Source organism: Amblyomma maculatum, chromosome 6 (genome assembly GCF_055883805.1).
Source record: "Amblyomma maculatum isolate TAMU_Amacu chromosome 6, ASM5588380v1, whole genome shotgun sequence".
Lineage (NCBI taxonomy): Eukaryota > Metazoa > Arthropoda > Arachnida > Ixodida > Ixodidae > Amblyomma > Amblyomma maculatum.
Window position 1 is genome coordinate 75,314,039 of NC_139349.1, and position 22,315 is coordinate 75,336,353.

General features: G+C 43.2%; 1 protein-coding gene across 1 annotated transcript in view; it reads left to right on the forward strand.

Moving 5' to 3' along the window:
* The first annotated feature begins 405 nt into the window (after positions 1-405).
* LOC146186024 (kinetochore protein NDC80 homolog) overlaps positions 406-22,315 on the forward strand; it is a 38,644-nt gene continuing 16,734 nt past the window's right edge. The window contains exons 1-7 of the mRNA XM_084606955.1: positions 406-711; positions 6,284-6,407; positions 10,490-10,576; positions 10,957-11,142; positions 11,718-11,759; positions 14,026-14,158; positions 17,102-17,196. Coding sequence (XP_084463081.1) covers positions 548-711; positions 6,284-6,407; positions 10,490-10,576; positions 10,957-11,142; positions 11,718-11,759; positions 14,026-14,158; positions 17,102-17,196 — 831 coding nt within the window. The 5' untranslated portion in view covers positions 406-547. The remainder of the gene's footprint in view (positions 712-6,283; positions 6,408-10,489; positions 10,577-10,956; positions 11,143-11,717; positions 11,760-14,025; positions 14,159-17,101; positions 17,197-22,315) is intronic.

The window sequence follows — 22,315 nt, forward strand, 5'->3', positions numbered from 1 at the left end:
GCTTTAAGCCCTGCAAGTATGTATCAGAGTACTTTAGACACTGTAGAGAGGGTGCGCAGATGCCCGATTGATTGATTGATTGATTGCAAAAGCTTTGTTTTGCACCAGAAAAAGCTGAAGTGGCCAAATCCTGACGCAGGGTGTCGGGTGAACAGCGCGAACGAAACGTGACATCGAAGTCGCGCTCCACAAACGCATATTTAAACTGTTTAAACCACGCGCCGATGGAGATGCTCACCACTGCGCACACCTTTACTTGCAGTTACGCCTAATAGATGCTACTCAAATAATTAATAAAAGTTTTAAAGATTTAAAACTATTATTTGCCTTGTTTTCAATATTTTGTTTGTTACAGCACATTTAAAACTCCGCCAGAGGCACTGGCTTCACGTTTGTTGGTCACATGCAAGGTCACATGTCTCAAATAAGCGCGCGCAACGGCATCATGAAAACGGCCAACGTTTAAATCTCGAACACCTAGGTGGTGGCTGGCGTTTGTAGATGTGTGTTGCGCTCTTGTAATTTTCGCTGACAGTTACTTTGCGCCATGGATGTCAGGCACGGAAGGTCGGCCAAGAAAAGCTTCGTCACGCCGCGCACACAAATTCCGCGACGAAGCTCGTCGCTCGGCACTGCACGCAGCTCTGTTGGCGTTATGACTGCACGCAGCAGTCGCTCTGCATGGACGCCTGCAACATCAGCGTCTCGACGGTGAGTTACCCTTTTAAGGGACAAACAGGAGAAACGCATTGTTTCTCTCCACATAGCACGCACTTTTACCGTTCGCGCCTGGGCTGTCCAGGCCCTGAGCTCGACACGAGTTTGTTGCTGTTCGGTGCTTCGATACCAACGTCGCGTTTGTCAGTTACGCCTTTAAAATGGGCAGTGTATATTTTTTCGGCAGCCGGGAAGATTTCCTGGGCAAGGTTCCTTCAGCAGTTGGCTCTAATTGGAAACAAAAGGCCATGCGTCATTTTCTCATGACAAGAGCTGCGACTGACAGCCGCTCCATCGGGTGTCGGCGCAAAGCGCTGTAAACAGCGACGTTACTCATGAACTCTGTGTCCCTCCCCACGCGGCCACTCAACGCCTTCCTCACTTAGGCATCCACAATACGGTGGAATTAAATAAAGCACAGCGGTCAGGACAAGTAACTAGACTACGAAGCACACGCACCGGACGTGCCCTACTCGCGAGACTCGGGTATCCAGCCCCCAGCACCCCCTTACCACCAGATCCGGAGCCCATGGACCCCTTAATGAGAGCAAAGATCCAAGTGGCCCCAATCCAGAAAAACATGCATACAGATCTTAACGCGGGCCCACGGCAGGCCCGAGTACGGGCACTTCAACGTACATTAAGAAATAATGAATTCATATACACCGACGCAACAAGCTACCCCGGCAAACCTGCCGCGAGCCTGGCCGTCACGAACGATGACGGTCAGGTACAAGTAACAGGCTCCATCCTCACGACCTCAATCAGAACGGCGGAAGAGACAGCCATCTGATACATCTCATGATGTATCATGATGTATCAGATGGGTGTTTGTCCCCCCTGGACAAACACTTGAAAACCTGCACTATTGTCACAGACTCACAGGCAGCATGCCGAGCCTTCTCAACCGGTCTGCTGTCTCCCAAAACCCACCAGATACTTCGTCAGTGCAACGAAAAGACGCTCACGCCGCTTATTCGGATACTTTGGGCACCAGGTCACACATTTCTTTCTGGCAACGAGCGCGCCCACGCGCTCGCCCACGAACTAACTTGCCGGGCACCAGGAGGGAAGACTGAAGACGGCCGATTAACAGCTAATACGGAAACCGGAGAGGAAGATGCTCCGAGGCCATCATCAAGCTCTCAGCTATCAACCACCACAGAACCACTCATGTACACATTTACCCTCGAATACTGCAGACAACAACAAAGAACACTTCCTGCACCGCACAAATCCCTCTCCAGAGCAGATGCCACTACCTAGCGACAACTTCAAACGCACACATTCCCGAACCTTTACCACAAACACCTTTTCTTTCCCTCGCGGTACCCTTCGATCGGCCAATCATGCGCCAGCACCAAGCCAACACTATACCACTCCATATGAGCGTGTCCAAAGCCACAAGGCTTCCCGCCCATTCCCCACGCCACCGTCTTCTCTTGGGAAGCTGCTCTGTCTAGCTCACACCTGCAAGATCAGCAACGGCTGATCGAGCGGGCGCGCGGGATAGCAGCAGCTGCCAGCATCCCGGACTGAGGCCGCCTGATATGGACACGACCACCTAATCACCAGGGCCTAGTTATTGGGTTTAAATAAATGTTTTTTCCTCCTCCTCCGCCTGAACCGAAAGTGCATTTGTTTGGGGCGTTTTTAATGCCGCGGGCTCTGCATTGCGGATTCCAACTTACCGATAGCCTCTACGACTATTTCGGGCCATCATGAACGCGGAAGGGACTTCATTTGCTGGAAAACAACCCTCTATTCAGTGCCCGGAAGGCCTACTGCTTTTTGTAGGCAGCTGGGATTACTGCAAGAACTGTCGCAATAGAAATAAATGTGAAAAGCGCGGCGCATACGTGCTGTCCTGTTCGAATTTCATAACGTCGCACCTGTACTTGGTGCTAAAGCTCGCTACAGTCATCCATTATTGTATAGTGAACTAGAATACTCTAGTTCACTATACATTATTGTATTATAGATGACTAGGGTATGATTTTGTTGTTCCTCAGGTGCAACCGCAGCGACAGAAAATTCGAACAGCGAAGCGGGTAGATGAGAACTTGTTGGCATTTATTTTCCAGCCTTGCTCTTTTCGCCATTCTCAAAGCACTTGGAACGCACCCTCAAATCTTGATTAGTCAGGCGATTTGAGCAGACCCTAAACACAGTGCCTTGTGCCTCATATTTTTCTTTTAATGTAGTTCAGTGCCTTGTGCCTCATATTCTTCTTTTAGTGTAGTTGTTGCGTTGTAAATCGTATTACTATGATGAACCAACTCGCGTGAGTCTATATATCTATGCCAACTCAAAGCTGAAATGCATCAAATGTGATTATCATTAATCTGCTGCAACAAATATAGTGAGTTAAACCCATTATTTGTCATGAAAGCACAAAAAAAAAAAAATATGCGATGCATACAAGTTATTTGTCTTACTAATGTAACGCATTTGGTTTGTTTTATGGAGATTAACATACAAGAACTACCATGCCACTGCTCCTGGGATTCTTCAACTTTCACCGGCGTCACACAGCACACGGACGCATTACTTTTTTCCTCAGTTGAAAACGCAGCTGGCGTCTCACCAAATCTTCCAACTCAGTAGTTGAGCACTCCAACCAATGCATTAGCCACTGCGACGGGGCAGATCATGGATTTCATATGCACTCTTTTGTCATCTGCTTGGCTGATGTGACAGTATTTATTCCTATGAATGATAGCAGAATATTCACTAATATAATCATTCTGGTTGATTCATATCATAGTGCGAAGTGCACAGCGGTCAAGAAACGTACTTGACAGCGCCACCCCCAGGCGATTCTTGTCAGCTGGCATTGACCATGTGCCATCGTGGATATCATGAGAAATTGGGACAAAGTAAAGCACGTCCAAATCGATATGACGATTTCAGGAGAACAAGGTTTCGCATAACTTGTGACCAACATGTGTACCAGTAGCTTTGCAATCATTTTTAAAAGAACAATTTTTACACTACACAACGGAGCACAGTGCTTCGCGAACTAGTTAAAAAACTCATGTAGTGTCTGTACTTTGAAAGGACGATGCCAGCAGTTTTATTGGGAAGTGCAGGAACCGACAAATCGGGAAACGTTGACAAAGCAGTTACCCATCGCATCTAAGTGATTGCCTCATCCTAACTACTTGTACCGTCACAAACAAGTTTATCTGATTCACTGTAGCTGAAAAATGAGCCTTCTCCTTAGCAATTTATGTTCCGTGCAATTTCTTTACAGACTGTAGTCCACTTGACTCGTCGCATGGTGATGCAATTTTTTGCCTTTTTATTTTCTCTGAAGGCATGAACAGAAAACTATACATACTCGCACCATGCCTCGCTGCTGTATCTGTGCCCACAACTTCAAAACTTGGTGATTACACAGCTGCAACGAAGCCATTGGGGCCTTAACTACAGAAACGGATGCACTACTTGCAAATGGATACAATAGACCACTTTTGGACACGAAAGACAATAGCCCAAATAGCCCTTGCTATAATACGGTAGAAAAGCGAGTCGTGTGCAAAAACGCCTTCGCGCTTCTTGCTGTGGCTACCAGATAGTGCGGCCTATTGTGCAAACTAAATTGCTGGGTGCTATAGAAACTAGTATGCTGTTTGGATGGCAAATGGCTGCAGGCAAGGGATGTATCTTGGTGCTCTTATTGGGCTGGTCCATCAGGAGCAGATATTTATATATCTATTTTTCGTGAAGACCAGAGACATTACAGAGGGTAGTAGTCAAAAGTATCGAGTAATGAACAAGAAATCCAGTTGAACTGTATCACCTTAAACTGAAACAAGTATCACCTAATCATACAGGGTTAACTAAATATTACTTAATCATACAATGCATCAAGACTTAAAGGGCAACTCCGGGGGTTTTTCGACATTCGAATATTCCAATAAAATTTTTACTGTAGATTCTCCTCTCCGTCCTGACGCATTCTGCAAAATTTGGGCGCCGTACGATAATCCGTTCGCGCGCAACACGACTTTAAAATATGCTGTTTTCATGGCTTAAGTTGAGACTATTTCTGCCGGCAACACTGAGTTTCTGACGTCACAAACAGTATACCGGCGTTACTGTCCACTTCCCGCAAGATTATGAAATTGTGAGGCTTATATTGAACTACCTCAGACATTTTATGCAATGCTTCATGATTTCCATACGTTATTTTCACCATCCAATGCACGTACGAGTGTTTCTCTAATACTGAGTGTGACGTCACCATTTCGTCACCTGGGACGTCGTTTCTGGCCGTGAAAGCAGTTTCGGTTTCGATTTGCTGTTTTTTCATTTTAAAAATACTTCTAATTGGAATTTCGAAAAACGGTTTTTTGTGTTCGAGTCAGGACGTGCCGAGGAATGTAATTCAACCAAAAACACAGAATGATGGAAAAACCCCAGGAGTTGACCTTTAAAAATAAGGTTCTCCTAATCATATAATATTCGCTAAACAATTTCGAAACAGTTCGTTAGCATTGATAGACACAATTTCAGCAGGAAAGGGTTTCCATTCACGAGATGTATGCGTGATACAAGACTAAAAAACGTTTTAGTGTTACGACTTAGTCCAACTTTGTGGATGTGATCAATGCGATAGGAAAGATAGAGTGGTTCTAGAATCAGTTCAGTATGCAGTATGAGATGGTGGAATAGTTTATGAAATAATGCTAATCGAGAAATTTTACGGCGAGGCGCTAAAGAGGATAATTCAAGGCTACTTTTCATTGTTGATATGCTGGCTGTTCTGTTGTAATTGGAAAGGATGAAGCGATAGTTATTTTGAACAAGTTCAAGAGAATGGGATAGGGTGACATAAGCAGGATCCCATACCGATGATTCGTACTCAAGTTTCAAGCACGTAAGAAACTCCTGCCACAGTGGTGCAGTGGTTAGGGCGCTCGACTCCTGTGCCCAAGGCTGCGGAATCGAATCCCGGCCACGGCGGCTGCTTTTCAGTGGAGGCGAAAGGCAAGGTGTCCGTGTACTATGAAATGTCAGTGCACATTAAAAGAACCACAGTTGGTCGAAATTTCCAGAGCCCTACACTGTGGCGTCTCTCATAGCCCGAGTCGCTTTCGGACGTTAAACTTCACAAACGCAACCAAGCCAGTGATGGTTGGGGAAATTTCTTTAACTGGAAGTTGCATCCCAAAGTTCAAATAAACCCGCCCAAGGTCTTCTTATAGGATATGTTAAAGTTGGAGAAGAGCAGGTTATTGGAGAGCCTATGGGGTAGCAGTGTTTGAGTTTTGAGAGCCCCCCAGGAGCAAATGTTTTTTGGCAAAATGACAAAGCTACTTAGTGCTTCCACCTGGTTTTCTCGCCTGGTTTGTCTATTTGCAGTGGCGTGTGTATTAAATTATTTTCCTGGAATAGGATGGGTGGTCACTTGATGATCGAGAGAGCTCGATCTTGTGCAGCTTTCTCAGTTCAATATGCCAAAATTTATTGCCGTATTTTTAGCCGTGTGGAAAAATGTGCTTGCATGCTGACTTGTTTTGTTTCGAGCTTTATTATTTGCTGGTCTCTTTGCTGCCAGCTCGTCAAGTATGTCCCAGATTGACCGCCTTAGTCAAGGTGCCCCAAGAACGGCCAACGTGAAAGACCAGAGACCATTTCAAGACAAGGCCTTCGTTGCAGAAGCCGTTGAGAAATTATATGCGGTGAGATTCCGGTATTGTTCCCAGCTAGGCCTATATGTATTATGATCTTGAAGCTGCGGTAATCTCCGCTGCCAAGTACAGCTCAGCCTACTATTACAACTACAACTATTACTATTGTAACTATTACAACTATTACTGTTTAGAGGAAGTGAGCGATTGGTGACTTTTTAGCTAAGCGTTGCTGTAATATACTGTTGCCTAATTTGCGGTATGAGGTCACCACACATGGCCTCTGAACTTATGCCTTTGAACGAATGTTCCTGAGTTGTAAATGTTCCTGAGTTGTCTATTGGTAGCACGCTCGGCTTTCCACCAAAAGGGCAGCGGACCACCTCTTTCTCCTCAGAAAAAATGTCGTATTGTCATGTCAAATGAGAATTTTGCAGTGTACCAGCTTTTCTTAAGAACGGGCCCTCTAATTCTGTTGCATTAAAATTGTTAATCTAATTGCAGCGGCTAACGAGCGTGTGTGTGTGTGTGTGTGCTTGTGCATATGTTTGTGTATTTGTGTGCGTACATGTGTATATGCTCTTGCACAGTCCGCAGCAAAGGCTTACAGTATGGGAGTCCAGATATTTATTTACAGGAAATGAAAACAAGGTTGCACGTTCCCCAGGCTTCCCACGCCACACAAAACCCTCTAGACAAAGATGATATCCCTTTGCTCTTTATGTTTTCAACTGCTCGTTTTCATTGTTGCGGATAGTTTGTGGCATTGCAGAAATGCTCTTAGCAGTACAGTGTAGCCCGATTATAACGAAGTCGATGGGAATCGAAAGTGACTTCGCTATATATATACTCGGAGAAAAATAAGTCGCCGACCGAAATTCCGACTAGATATGCTTGATTATTCGGACCTATTCACGGCACCGTGGCATGTTGCATAGAACTAACGTATATGAGCGCCTGAAATAAATGCTTCACAATCATAAATGCCTCCGCGGCCTTTATCACAGTGCGACGCGGTATCAGTGGTGCCTCTTCACGGACTGCCCCGCCGCGGTTTGAGGATGCTTCACCACATGGACTGTGAGGACTATGCGGTGAAGCATCCTCAGAACGCGACGATTCAGGCAAATTCGTCATGGCAGGTTCGCTTTCGCGTCTGTACTTCGTCTAAGCCGCGCGTTCGCTTGCCAAATGTCGACGGTAATGCATCCATCGGACACCAGTTTCCGCCCACTCTCTTTGTAAACACTGCGCGGCGAGTCAATCAGTGACGCATCAGAATGGGCACAAAACTGCTGACCTCTTCCTGCACTATGTGACAGTTGGAACTAAGTTTATGTAAAGTGATTTTCGCTATAAAAATTTCTTTTTTTTTTAAATGTTTTCGCGGTCCCTAGAGAGTCCGAAAGATCGGTCGTCGACTGTGGGCAAATTGATTTATTGCCGCTGGAAGACGTGGTCCAGTGTTTCCTGAGCGCTGATTTCAGGATCGCGGTCTCCACGTCCAACGTGGAGGCCGCGTAGTTTTGCCCCGTGCTCCCGAGGAGCATCTCTAGAGCATCAATCGCTGCGGTGGTCATCAGCTCGCGAAACTCGACATAGCCAAGAAATCAAGGAACAACGATGGTAGCGAGCCAAGCTATGCAGTGAAGCAACTTTTCGTTTCGCGGGAGTGCAGACGATGCCGCGCATGTGGCTGTCAGCCGGGTTTCGCTTTTATTTTCGCACCGAAATTTGTCCGAAAAGTGTAAAAACGATCCAATTGATAGATTATTTTTTCACCTGCTACAAAATCTGCTATATCCGCTGAGACGCTTTTATTTGCTTCGGTAGAACCATACTCAAATTATACTGAAAATGCAAAAATGCGAGTGGGAAATTGAAATCCCTTCATTGTTGTTGTAGTGGTTATTTGTTGTATATAAAAAAGGAAGATAAATATGTTTGCCAGCCTCGGTAACTGCTATCTGATATCTGAAGCACCTGAACTGGGGCGGCGGAAATAAAGGGATAGCGAGGAAGAGGGAGAGGAAATCAGAGGTGAGTGATAGGGAGAAAGAAAACTGTAGGTAAAAATAAAATATATACGCTATGGTACAGTATACAGTAGTTTGCTTGAGGCCCACCCACAAACGTCTTGGGTCACTGCCCAGACAACACACACATGTCCCAGGGACATCCCAGGGATTGCGATTATGGGAGTTTCGGATGTCCTAGGGAAGTCCGTAAACGTCCCACAAAAATCCCCAAAATATCCCAAATGGAACAAGTAACTTCCTCAGGACGTCCCAAACAATACGAAGGTGGGACATGTTCGGGATATTTTAGGAGCTTATTGGGACATTGTTTAGGAGATTTTCCTCTGGTTGTTATTCTAGGCCCTGTCTTGTCGAGGCCTCGTAAGAAGCATGCAATTATATGAATCTCGGCTCATGTTGGTGTTATGAGCAGACTAAAGTTGCCATCTTTAATTTGTATTGGGGCAATTAGGGCAGAGATTTTTTGGTAAGAATTGGAGGCAGAGTTGAATTTCAATGGGAAAACCACTATGCTGGAGGTGACCATTCTCAAGGTTTCTAGCTATAATTATTTTGTGTTGAACTAATAATTCAAAACATATATAATATTTACCTAAAAAGCATTTTACTTGATAAATGCCCATGTGCAAAGAAATATTCGCGGGCGTTGAACACTGCATGCTGCAACTTGTACTATACAGGTTTTCTGCATGTGCCTATATACTGGGTGTCGCATACTATGCATAATAACCACTCAGCGAAAACCTTGCGGTTCTTGAGAAGTTACACACACAGAACTTACACACATATTCACACTTTGAAAAGAACAGACGAGTCGCAATTTTGAGATCACCGCACTTCTCAAGCACTTCAATATTATACTCCACAACAAAGGTGTCCTGATATGTGCAAGCTATACACTGCATATATGCAAAGCTATATAAAATTATCTCTTGGATATTTATATATTTTGTTAGCAGTACAGTTAACCAAGGTCACAGGTCACATTCTGTTAACTGAGCCTCTTCATTGCTTTGTCGACAATAAAAATAAAGCTATTAGTTAGAGCTGATTTGTGTTCTTCGGAGAAGTTGAGCGCCTCGTGCTAGTTGGGCGCCACGTTTAACTGTTACAGTTGGCGTATGCCCTTTTTGCGAACACGATTCCCATTGAACCTTACCTCTCATATCATGGTAGGCTGCATGTAATGCAGCATATTTCGTGACCGTCTTTTATATATTTTCCAAAGGAACCAATTCCCATGCATCAGCTAATGTAGTTATGAGCTTACATTCGCTGTTCATATGCTCTGAAAAACCACAATGAACAATCAGTTGCAACCCCCCAACATAGCCGATTGGAAAAGTGCAACTGAAGTTTAGTTAGCAACTGTTGAGTGGCATAGCAGGGATAGCTCTAATTTCTGGTAATAGTGATGATGCCTTTTGTTTTTGACATTTCAGGCAAATTTGTGTGGTTCTTGTTCACTAGCTTTTGTGCGACAGGGTGCACGATCTCTTACTACTGCTGTGGAATGTGTTTAGCATGGTTTTATAAAAGGACAAGTAAATGGGACATCCCCCGGAGATCCTTCTTTGAAAGTTCGAACCTAGCCCGGAAGGGAGCTAGCAGGGACGTCCTGCGGATTACCCTGTTGGGATGTGGGAGGTAGGGATTTAAACGGGACGTCCCTGGGAGTTGGTGTGTTGTCTAATGTGAGCACTCGGCACATCGAGCGGGCTTCCGCAATAGCTCTGCGTCCATGCAACTGTTCATGACGCACGTATGCGCACACTGTACAAAACACTGACAGCGTTGTTATAATCGCTATTTCGTTATAAGTGGGTTCGCTATAACCGGGCTGGACTGTGTTTTTTCTTCTTCACTACAAGCTATTTCAGTTATTGCGGTTGTGAGATGGGACTTTATTGAACAGTGGTGGCAATAGTCTTTGGGCACCCTGGTTGAGCACAGAGCTCATGTGGTGATATCGGTCCTGCTGAAAAGAATGTCGAGAATGTTTTCTTTGTCTGTCATGACTGCATGCTTAATGAGTGTGCCTGTGATTGAAATTTTTTGTGAACATCTGACTTTGCACCTCTGTTTATTTGGCAGTTTCTCCAAGAGCATGCCTATCCTCACGCCACCAGTCAACAACAGTTGATCAGAATTTCGACCAGGGAGTTTGAGAATGTGTTTACGGTGAGTATGTTTGCTGCCTCAACTGGGCATAACGGTCGGTGGTCGGTTTAACTCATTTTAAAATGTGTTTCATTTGACAGCAAATTCTTTCATCTTTATATTATACACCTTATAATCGGCAGATCCTATTTGTTTTTTCTTAAAGGCTGGCGTTTCTTCACTGGGGTCAAAAGTTTTAAAACAAGGCCTGCCTTTATTTCTCCACTCATTATTCACGGGAAGTGTGCTTATTTGGCGGTTGCATTTATTTATTTGTGGGTGCTTTTCCCCTGTTGCTGCTCACACATGCTTAATTCCTTGCTTTTTCTCTGTGTGGCACTTTTGCAATGGGCATAAAGTGAAACGGCAGATTGATGCACAAAAATCTGTGGGCTGTGCAGTTCCTAATGCAGTTCCTGGAGCCAAACTTCTCAGTGGGCCGAGGGTCGAGGCTGGAAGATGCGGTGCTTGAGCAGCTCCGCACGCTTCGGTACCCGTATCCACTTCATAAGAGCATGCTGATGGGCATCGGCTCCCAGCCACACAAGGCCCTGGCCATCATCACCTGGCTGGCCGACGTCGCCAAAGTGGGTCCCAGTTATGCGCCTGACATCTGACAGCTAAACTCCCAACTAAACTAGACCAAATTATATAAAGGAACAAGAGGCCTCCAAGGGAGTAATGGTCAGTCCAACATAGGGCCAGGACATTGCCAAAATAGTAGCAGTATTGGGCTGCTGATGGTTCGTGCTGCCTGGGACAGGTGCCATTGGGAGCCCACATATGCACTACTAATGTTTGCACCGTTAAAAAGGTTAGTTTAAATGGTAGGGAAACACTTTCATGTATTCGCTGGCTGCTTGCAGCACAATAAACAACAGCTTAGTGGTGTAAGCTGCCCGGCCACGCTGGCTGTCATCTGCACTGGCACTTTTAAGTCAGCTGCTAATGTGCCCCAGCCGTCAGTAGCACTCAGAATTGTTGATTTGTGAAGTTATTTGGTTTTGTGTATTTTGTACTGACTGTAAGTCTTCAGAATTGAGAGACGGGGATTAGGAAACAGTTTGTGATTTTGATTGCTATTTCTTATACCACTGCATTTATCTTTGGCGATTCTGTTGGTTGGTGGCTGTTGACTTATTTGCATCGCTTCTCCTTGCAGTACCATGTCTCATTTAGTCCACTGGACGACTTCTTCGGCCCGGTAAGTTGCTGGCTTGTTTTCTGTTTCAGGCAGTGACCGAGTTTAATATTCTTTTTACTTTTCAGAAGTCTTGCTTTTGGTACATAGTAACTTTTGTGAACTCGGCTTTGTTGACTAGCTGCGGAGTGTGACTGCAGAGATGGAAGCATAGGTCGTCTTTTAAAGGTTTGTTTCAGGATGTCAGTGAAGGGCTGTTTAAAGATCACCTGCTTTGACCATTGGGCTCATCATCAAGGGCGAATACTTTTAAAAATATTTATTTCTTTGCTTGCCGATTTGATGCTACTGCACAAATCATGCCCTATCAGAAATATTATGGCAAGCTTTTAGTGCTTATGGGCGAATAAGGAATCCAGATGTTTTTGAGTCCTAAATAATAAATGTATCGCTTGACGTTAGGATTGTTAGTCAAGCACATTAGTTTGGGTCAGCCTTTGGATATAGTGGTGGAATGGTCAATTTCTACGAGCTCACTAGGTACTGTTGGCACTACTTTCGGTTACAAATTGTCAAGGAATAGGAATACTGAAAGTTTTGGACTAGTTTTTTTTGTTAATGTTTGCTTTTTGCTCACTGTAACTTCTAAGGGCATGTCATGCTTTATGCCCAAAGCTAAATGGCATCTGAAAACATTTCGGCATGCGTCTACAAGAAAGAAGTAAAGAATATCTTCTTATTCATTCCTTGTCTTAAAACATGGTTCCCTCTTAAGAGAAAAGTCTGGCGTTCACTGCCCTGATCACAAAGCCACGTTTTGTCTTCTGTTGCACCGTAACCGAGCCCGATGTTGTTTAAACTAATTTAGAGCTTTCACTTTATACTGCCCATTGGGGAATGTAAGAAAAATGTAGTTTTTTTTTTTTCTTCTGGCAACCAGAGTGCAAAGGAGTATTTCTTTTAGAGCGCAGCTCTTTGGCGCCGGTTCCTGGGTTTCGCATCGTCGTCGGCATCGTCAGCCTCGTAACCAGCTCCGCCCCCCTTTCATCCCCCCAGCTTGAGCCAGCGCTACGGCAACCGGAGCCTCGCAAGAAGAGGGGGGGTGGGGGTACACTCGGCGGCGAAAGATGGGGGCACACGTGTGCCCCAGCAACTGGAGAACACGAGGAAAGGAAGGGGGGGGTCGCCGGAGGCAGTGCTAGCAGCGACTGGCTGATGCCACTGCCGCCGCTAGCGAGTCAAGACAATGTTGACTGCATAGAATACCGTCGCCACCATGCAGAAAGAGAAGGAGGGGATTGCCCCCCTTTTCTTGTGTGGCGGCGAGGGTGCTCTTCGGTTGCTGAAACGCCGGCTCGCTCTCAGCGGATCACGGTGCATCGTGGCATCCTGTTCTCACTCGCTTCACTCGCTAGTGGCGTCAGCGGCATCAGTCAGTCGCTGCTATCTGTTCGTCGCGCAATGCTCCTATGGGCCCACGCGTTGCTTCCCGCAACCTTACGATAACTCAATTGCACTTCATTTCCTCGACCACAAAGCTTCTTTCATGACAGCCAAGAACTGTTAGTGGAGTTTTTCTTGATGGAATACGTGTGAAAAATTAAAAAAAGTTGTCTGTAATTGTACTTGTGTGTCTTGCTCGAAATCTTTGCCTCAGTCTATCGAAAAGGTGAAACAGCTGATGAGCTGTGCTCAAATTTCGCATTAGTTAGTAATGTAATCACGGGCAATTTTTTTCCCAGACTACTCACAAGACGGAATGGTCTTTTTTTTTTCTTTCTTTTTTTCTCACCCCCAAACCACATTTTTCTCTTCGCCCCATTACCTTCGCAGCTATTGGTACTACACTACTGCTGCTGCTGCTGCTTTCACTTTTTTCTTTACGATAGCGTTTTCATGTGCAGAAACGAGCTTGCTAGATGGTAGCGCTTGCATCTTACGTACAACCACAACGTATAAGAATGTTACTGTGTAGCGCATGCATCATTTCAGTTCTGTCACAAATATAGAGCATCAAGTGGTTGTTTGGTGGAACAAAAGCTTGATGCCAGCAGTTCGATAGCAGCCTGACCTCATCAACCATGGCTGTGAAAAACGCACTGCCACCGAAAGCAGGAACTTTGCAAGTACTGTTATGACAAGCTCCAAGCAAATAAATTTGAGTGCTAGTGCTTTAGGAAAATGTAAGGTAAGTGCAGTGGGAGAGTAACTGCTCAGGGCCTTCAGTTCCCTAATGCCCTGAAATCCCTGCTTGTTACACATTGTGGAACCTGTCCGCCCAACACTAGTTCTGAAACTTGTGGGATGTTTCTGTTCTATCTGCATGCAGCCGGACTTGGCCTTTGGATCACCAGGAGAAAGAAGCCAGCAGGGGGGCAATGGCAGCCTGCTGCGATACATGCTTAGCCAGCAGGACATTGAGTGTGAAGAAGATGATGATGATGAGCAGCTTGATGCCTTTGGTGAGAAGTTTATTTGCACGCTGGAAGCAAAAAGTCGAGGGTGATGCCTTGCCTGTTCATTTATGTATATAATATATATATATTTAAAGGGGATTGAGGGGCTCATTCTGATGCACGAAGGAAAGAAGCCAGCAGTCGGCGGGGTCAAAAAAAGCAAAGGTGATTTTTTTTTTAATCTGTATTTTTCTATTGACCTGAATCAGTAGTGTAATGAATTTAGGGTGAGATATAATTAAATTCATCCTAAATTTATTACAGTACTTATCCAGGTCAATGGCTAAGATAAAAATTTTTAAAATCTCAACGCTTACGCTTCAGTTGTACTTTTTTTTTTTTCAGCATCATTCTTTGGGTATGATATACACACTAGGTATTTAATGCAATGTTACCAACCTCCTCACTTGAGTGCCATTTATCATCGCAGCTACTGTCAAAATTACCTCATTAACTATTGGAAAATTCATCCTGCCTTGACTACATTTCCTTTTTTCATAAACGCAGTGTTTCTTAGCCCTTTCTGGGAAGCACTTATACTTTGGTAAATTTTTAAGAACCTTCTATACTCTTTTGTTTGACCACTGCTCTCTTCGAAAAGGCTGCACGTAGGCCAACACTGCAAGCTCTCGTGCACGATTTTCTTTTTTCACAGACGAGGCCCAGCCCCATAGCAGCTAGTACTATATTGATCAAATCCGCTAATGAATGCACAATGCTTGTAATGAAGGCACACTCTGTTGTGATTTCTCAAAATTTCATCTCTCTGCCTCAGGAAAAGCGTAGTAAAATCACATTAATTTGACCCCCGTCAATTCGGAAACTCGGGTAATTCGAACTAGGAGTGTAGTCACTGTCGACGCCCAAAGAAGTCCATGGCGCTGGGCGCTCGTTATTTTGTACATGGGCTCCGGTTAGTTCGGGCGGGCGGTCACGTTGCGGTACGATGCGTGCAGTCATCGATCACGAAAACAGACTTTTTGCGAACCTCAATCACATCGAGCAGTGATGCACTTCGTGTGGACCACGGCAGACACGATAACAACCAACAGTTGCCATTTCCTACAGTTTTGCTTAGTCTCACAGTTTCGGTCGTCCTTTAACCCTAACACCATCCTGCAGCTGTGATCGAGCACATGCATCGGCTAGTAGTGCATTTTGAGATGCTGCTCGGCACGTCATTGTTTGTTCTTACATTTCAATCGCAAAACAACGCGGCGGCATTATAACGCCTACTCATGAATCCCTCGCTTGCATCCTGATACTGCTTCTGATGCGCCACTGCACTGCACACTTCACCGCGTTGGATCCACAAAGCATCCATAAAACACGACAGGGCTGTTTTGTGAAACAAGTGAGACAAATACTGTGCCTTTCCTTTCCTGTGAATCAGTTATTATTATTATTATTATTATTTGTGAAGAGAGAGGGCGGCCCCACTGCTACTACGTTGCACTACAAGAAGGATCTCGGGGACATTTACAATTTGGAGCTCTTCTTTTTAACATTCCTGACAGTGTGCTTAAAGTAAAGCAGTTCACAAACTGGGAAAAAAACTGGCGTTCTCACTTGGGTTTCATGTCAAATGCAGAGAAACGTCATACAGGTGTTTGTTATATAAAAAGTTACTGTGACAAAAACGGTTTTCTGCACATTTTTCAGGCACATTCGGTAATTCGAACATATTTCCCGATCCTTTGAAGGCCACACGAGACTTTACATCAAACAGGTCGTGGTGTAACAGCTTGTGTAACTGTGATTTGTAACAGTTGTTGTGACTTAGGCATGCCTGAGTATAGTTTTAAAGGCAGACCATTTTTTACTCAGGTCAGCTGCTAGTAAAAGAATTTTATTAGCAAATTTTCCGCACAAAGAGTGCTTACTGTATACGGGTGTTTTCAAAATGCTTATGCAGGTGTGTAAACACTTGGCATTAAGAGGTGCTTGAAATTGTGCTTGGTTGTGGTACAAAGCATTTGCGGGCAACAGCATTTGCAGTTGCCAGTGGAACTGGGACAGACTGCAGTGATTCAGCTGCGCAGTTTCCAAAGAGGTTGGGGAAGAGTCGGGCCGAACATATCTATGGATGATGTTACAACATGAGGAACGTGTACTTAAGTGTGCTGACTCAAAAAATAGCATTTAAGTTCTCGTAAAACCAGTCTGTTTATTTATATACTGCTTTAATCAAGCTTCTTGTCGGGAACAATCGAGAAATTTTGCTGTAGCAACTTGCTCATGATACTTCAGAAATGGGGAAGTTATTTTTCCTCTGGCAATTTCAAAACGCCGTCTCTCAGTCAGGTTGATCATTTTACTGTTGACATATTTTTTCATATTACATAAAATCAAGCATGCATTCGAGTGAGATTTCCTCTGGTTAAATTTCTTCAAAGCTTTTGGCAGAATCTACACAGACATTGTTTACAATAAATTAAGTGGCATAATTAAAATCAAGGCTCAAAACTGCCTGCTGTGGGCATATTTAATAATCATGAATTATTAATGCATAAGCATTAAGTCTGTGTTTTCAAGGTCATGTGACCAGAATTTTGTTCGCAGGATTATGTTCGAATGAGCCAAGTGATAAGAAAAACAAATGGTTTCACTAAATAGAGGATGAAAAAATTTCACTGGAGAAAAATATTTGCGCGTGCAGAATAATGAATTAATTAGAGCCAGTTAAGTCGGTCAGACGTCGAAATAGCCAGGTTGAAGGATAATTTGAACGTGGAAGGGGAGTCTAGTGGTACCCAACCTCTATGGGGTGTTACATCATAATGTGGTCACAAACCCGAAGCCTCTTCTTCTTCTTATCCTTTTTCCTTTCTTTTTTCCTTTTCTTTCCTTCTTTCTTTCTTTTCTTTCCTTCTTTGTGCATCCCTGGGCCCTCTCCAGCATTTGTGGTCAGTGCATTTATAATGGTTGTGGCATTTTTTTGTCATTCAGTGTTGCAGATTGTTGGTGCTGTGGAGCCGGTCGAGGAACTCAAGAAAAAGTTAGCTGAGCAAGAAAAGGAACTGGAAAGAATAACTGCTGCTCTGGTGTGTTCTGTTCGCATGCACTCCCCCTCTCATTGCACTTGGCAGTTTTTTTTTTTTTGTTTCTGCTTGCAAGGAACTTGCCTTTTGGTGTGCTCAGCATGCTGTGTTTTGACCAAGGCTGATTTACGTTGCAACACATCACAAAAACTGTCACAAACCTGCCACAAACCAATCGGCTAGCCGCGCTCTTATTGGTTGATTCTAATGGGTGGACCTGATGACCAATAGCAGCGGAGGCTGATTGACAGGTTTGTGACACTTTTTGTGATGTGATTTGAAGCATAATTTGGCACCCTGTATTGCTTTTTTCTTTCTTATAAAGTATTCTTGGGTTTGTTTTTGTTTTTGTGACCTAGCTGTACTGTACAACTAGCTAAATCTTTATTTTTTATTTTTTTTTATTTGAGGTGCCATAAGCTAGTTGTGAGGAAATTGGGTCTACACTAAGAAAACAGTGACAAAGCTTTTTCTCATGCATGGTTGTCTTGCTGGCATCAAATGGAGCAGACACATAATGGCTCACATATTGTCTCATGCAGGGCGGAAGTAAAGCAGAAGCATAGATGTTGAGTTGTGTGGTTAAAATAAATGAGGCTGCTTTTGTCTATGAACTCCTGTTGCTTAAATAAGGCTGGTCCTGAGATTACAGTAGAACGTCGCTATAGTAAACTCTGATATAGTAAAGTGAAACTCAAGGGCATTCCCCCTTTATGGTTGATATTTTTGGTAAATATTGGTTATGGTAAAGTGCATCTGCATGCGGTGACGGCTTTCTACGAAATGACATTGCCGCACGCGCGTTACATAGGATACCAAAAAAAAGATTTTTTTTCTAAACATGAAAAAAAAAAATGGCTTTTTTAAATGGCTTTACCATTATGCTTTGCAGTACTTGAGAGAAGCCAGCTTTACATAGGTCTTGAAGCTGTGGGGGAAAGCATGCAGTACGTAAAAAAACAACAACAGTAAAGCTATCTACAAACATGGAAAGAAGGCGGCATGGTCTGTCAGAAAGTAAGAGAAAGTAAAAATGCAGCTAGAAAGAGGGCAGGGAAAGAACTGCCATTCGCAGCACGAAGCACGAGGCAGCAAGGAAAGCAGGGGAGGCGCAGCATGTGCATTTCTGATCTACTGTCTATTAAAAGACAAACAGTGGAAGATGACGTCGTGATCTTGCGAGGCTTTGGTTTTCACATGAAGTCAGTTTCTGTTCGGGGTGCAACAGCTATAACAATCGTGTCATTTTGATACCGCTGTATATTTCTGCTCCAAGCTGTGCCGTAAGAGTGAAATTTGTTAATTTGCGCCATGCTGCATCAGAATGCCTTGAATAGCCGCAAAAGCTTGCCATGCTCGGGGACAACTTTCTATGGCCGTGATATGGCAAGTCACGTTGTTTTAGACACTGCAGAGTGCCTCATTGGCCTTTCAGTTTTACTTTGAAATGGCGTCACATTGTTCTAATACCTACTTATATTTTTCTCTCTTGCATCCACGTGCTTCTTCCATTCTTCAGAGTATGCTCAACATTTGCGGTTTGAGGATTCTTCACCGCACGGGTCGCAGTTCGTGCGGTAAAGCATCCCCATGACGCAAAGGGGCCATTTGTAACGAGGCACCATTGCTACTGCGTTGCACTGTGAAAAACGCCGTGGTGATACTTATCATTTAGAAGCAATACTTCAACACTGCATTTAAGCGCCGCATGCTTTAATGGATGTACCTGGAGGTTTATTTTATTTTTTTTTTTGGCTCTTGGAAGTTTTTGGTATTTTGAATTGGGCCATTCATGTACAGCAAGGTTGTCATTATGCTGTCTCATCGATAGGCTCACTTTTCTATCGTCAGATAGTGTAGGAGGTGCATCAGATATGGCCTCTGTGTTTGTGCTAATATAACTTGAGGTGGTACATGTGAAGTTTATTTCGGGCGTGAGCAGGCTGGGAAACGCGCAGCAGCCTTAATTAAATATTGAAATCCATAATTTTGTATTACTGATGCTGGAACATTGAAATACTTTACAGTCTGCTCTGTGCACAAAATATGTAACCTAATGCCTAGAGTTATCGCCCACCTCCCCTTAATCAAAATAGAGTGAAAACCACTGAGTCATTGCCAGCCCCTATAAAGCGTAGATCACTGGTCAAAGACTCACCTGCTCATCAGTTTTCTTTGCTTACGACTTGCTTTCTTATCTGCTTTCACTTTCGGCACTTGCCCTTTCGGATTTTGGCCTCTGTTTTGTTTTTCAATTATCATTTTATGTTTTGTTTTGTTTTCGTGCTCGCTTTTGGGCATAGGCTGATTGCAGTCATGGCTTCAAATTGGGCTCTTCTGGAGATGCCCTCGCATGACACAAGCTGTGGATTTTGCAGAGAGTAAAACATTGTTTTATAGGTCTTGAGGTTGTCAAACTGAGCTAGATGCAAAAAAAAAATTCATATTTTCTAGCTTTTTTTTTATTCCTAATTATTCGGTCCCTGAATTTTTCAAACTTCTTTGCAGTACAAAATGCTTATTTACAAATATTGGTACAGTCTGACCCACTTATAACAATACCGCTTTGAACAATATATTGTATATAACAAAGGACAGCCGTAGCACCGTCAGCTTTGCCAAGTGTACTATGGTAAAATAACCAGCATATAACAATGCTGTAACAGTAGGCTATTAGTTATAACAATTATATTTTCGTGGCACTTCAGTATTGTTATAAGTAGGTTTGACTGTATACGCCGGATTCTTAAAGGAACTTACTAAGCGCTGGTGATATGTGGCCCCTGCTAGATGGATCGCATTCATACAGTCCGATATTCACATCTTTTCACATTTTTTTTTGCGCCGAAAGTAAGGTCAAGTGGATCTCAGGATATTTTACATTAGCATGCTCTTGCTTGCAAAGACAGCAGAAAAGAAACCGTTAATGAGGAAACATAACACACTTTTCGGTTATATAATGCAGAAGGAAACAATTTCAGAATACTTTTCAGACTAAGCCAGCAGTAGTCAGTTTTGCGGCACGTTTAAGTTGATAGATAAAACTAGGATGGATAACTTGAGAAGTCTGCTTCCAACATTATATATCCTTTAATCATATAATAGCATGCTACAGCAACAATTATCTCTTTCTTCTCAAGATAACAAGATGTCATCTTTGTAAACATGAAAAGTGTAAAATAAAAAATAATTGTTTCGAAAACAGTGAGATGAGGTATACATTGGAATTACAGGTAAAATTGCTCTAAAAATAATAGTAGTAATAGTAATTAAAAATTAGTTGTAGAACCCCTTTAAATTAAATTTGCTCGGACTGGAATAAATCTTTACTATATCAGGGTCTTTACTATATTAGTTATTGGTAGCATGGCCCAGAGAGGCTGCTGGTACTTAATAAACACATCTAGTTGCTTTATGAAAAAAAAAAAAAAGAATAAAACTGCTCCAAAATACCTTCCATCTTTCTGTTATCTTTTTGTGCAATTTTTTTTTTATTTTTTCACTGCAAGATATTTTTTGTTTGTTTGTTTTTTTTTTTTTTTTTTTTCACTTCGTATGGAAGTACTTCTTTGGTACGAATGCAATGTGACTACGAGTACAACTGAGCGTGATTTCGTGTGAAAATTTTTTTCTCAGGAATGTCTTTACTATAAGACGAACTAGTACATACGGGTTTGCTGTATCAGAGTTCTACTAACTACATAGGTATGTGGAAGGTCGGCTGTATATCAGAAAGAATGCCAACTCCAAATGATGTTTTGCTGTTCAGCTTACATCAATTCTGAAATTCTATTTCATGCATCCATTATAGCTGATTTGATGTCACTTAGAAAGGACACTGAGCCCCATATCCATAGGGGTTCTCACTTTTTAGTGGTAGTTTTGGGTGAATTCAGTAAACTGTTCTCGGTGTTGATTTCAGGATGCAATTTTCATTTTTTTTTCTACACATTTTATTTTTGATTATTGAATAACAATTTTTTCTCGTAATTTGACTCGACGATCCAGCGCAATCAAGTGTCGCTTGGATTGTACCTTGGCATTGCATTTTTTTTTCATTGTGAACAGTATGTTGAGCGATAAGCCTGCTTAACCCACTGACTGCTCCAAGCGGGTGGTTGGTAGTGAACAAACTGTTTAGCTAGCAGACGGTAATGAGGTGGTTTTTTCTGCCTGCAGAAATGTTCAGTTTAGTGCAGCGATACCTGAATTCACACCTCTTGTCAAAGGCACGTTGTGATCTTATTCCTGGCTCTCTTGTTTGGGTGAACTTCATCTTCAACTGAGTGCATTCACATACTTGTGGAGGTGCATCAGAAACTTTGGTGAAAATGGAAGCAAATATAGAACGTCATTATTTGAACGTCATTATATAATAGTGCACAACCAATTAGAAAATAGTATGAGACTGGAAACACTTGTGCAATAATTATTGCCCAGGGCAGGCATACTAAATATGGTATAGCTTTTGAAACAAAAGCTTGCTACGCCAGGTTTTAAAGTCATCGGCACGAAAGCAAATTTGACCTTGAAAGACATTGAAGGTCAAAAATGTATGCAGTGCTGTTTCAGGTGTCCACAGAATAAGTGTGACAGATACTGCGCTCTTCCTTTCCTGTGAACCAATTATAAGAAAAATTGTGAAAACATAGCAGATCAAAAAGGCGGTGTTACAGAGGCTATCGCTGCAACATTCGCAGCTTTTGCTCTATCACTAGATTCAAGCTATGCTTAAATCCCCACAATTTTGAAGCGATAGATTCACTAAGTGAAATATGTTCAAGGTCACCATGTTCTTCCAATGACCTTCAAACATTTTCGAAGTCAAGTTGGAACTTAAGCCACAACCACTTTGGGTAGCTATGTTTCCACCAAAGGTCAAGGTCAAAGATCGTCTGATGTGAGAAATAGCTTAACGCTTGAGCAGCTGCGTGGCGAGACACATGAAGGCTGACGTCAATATAGAATATGCCGGGTTCAAACCAAGACGAACTTCTTTACTGATCACCGGAGTCTCTTCCTAGCCATAACCAAAGAAAAACATTCTGCTGAATAAAGAGCTTTACCATGTGTAACCATGCTTCAGCTTTCGCTTCACACTAGGTTTAATCGAAGCTAAACT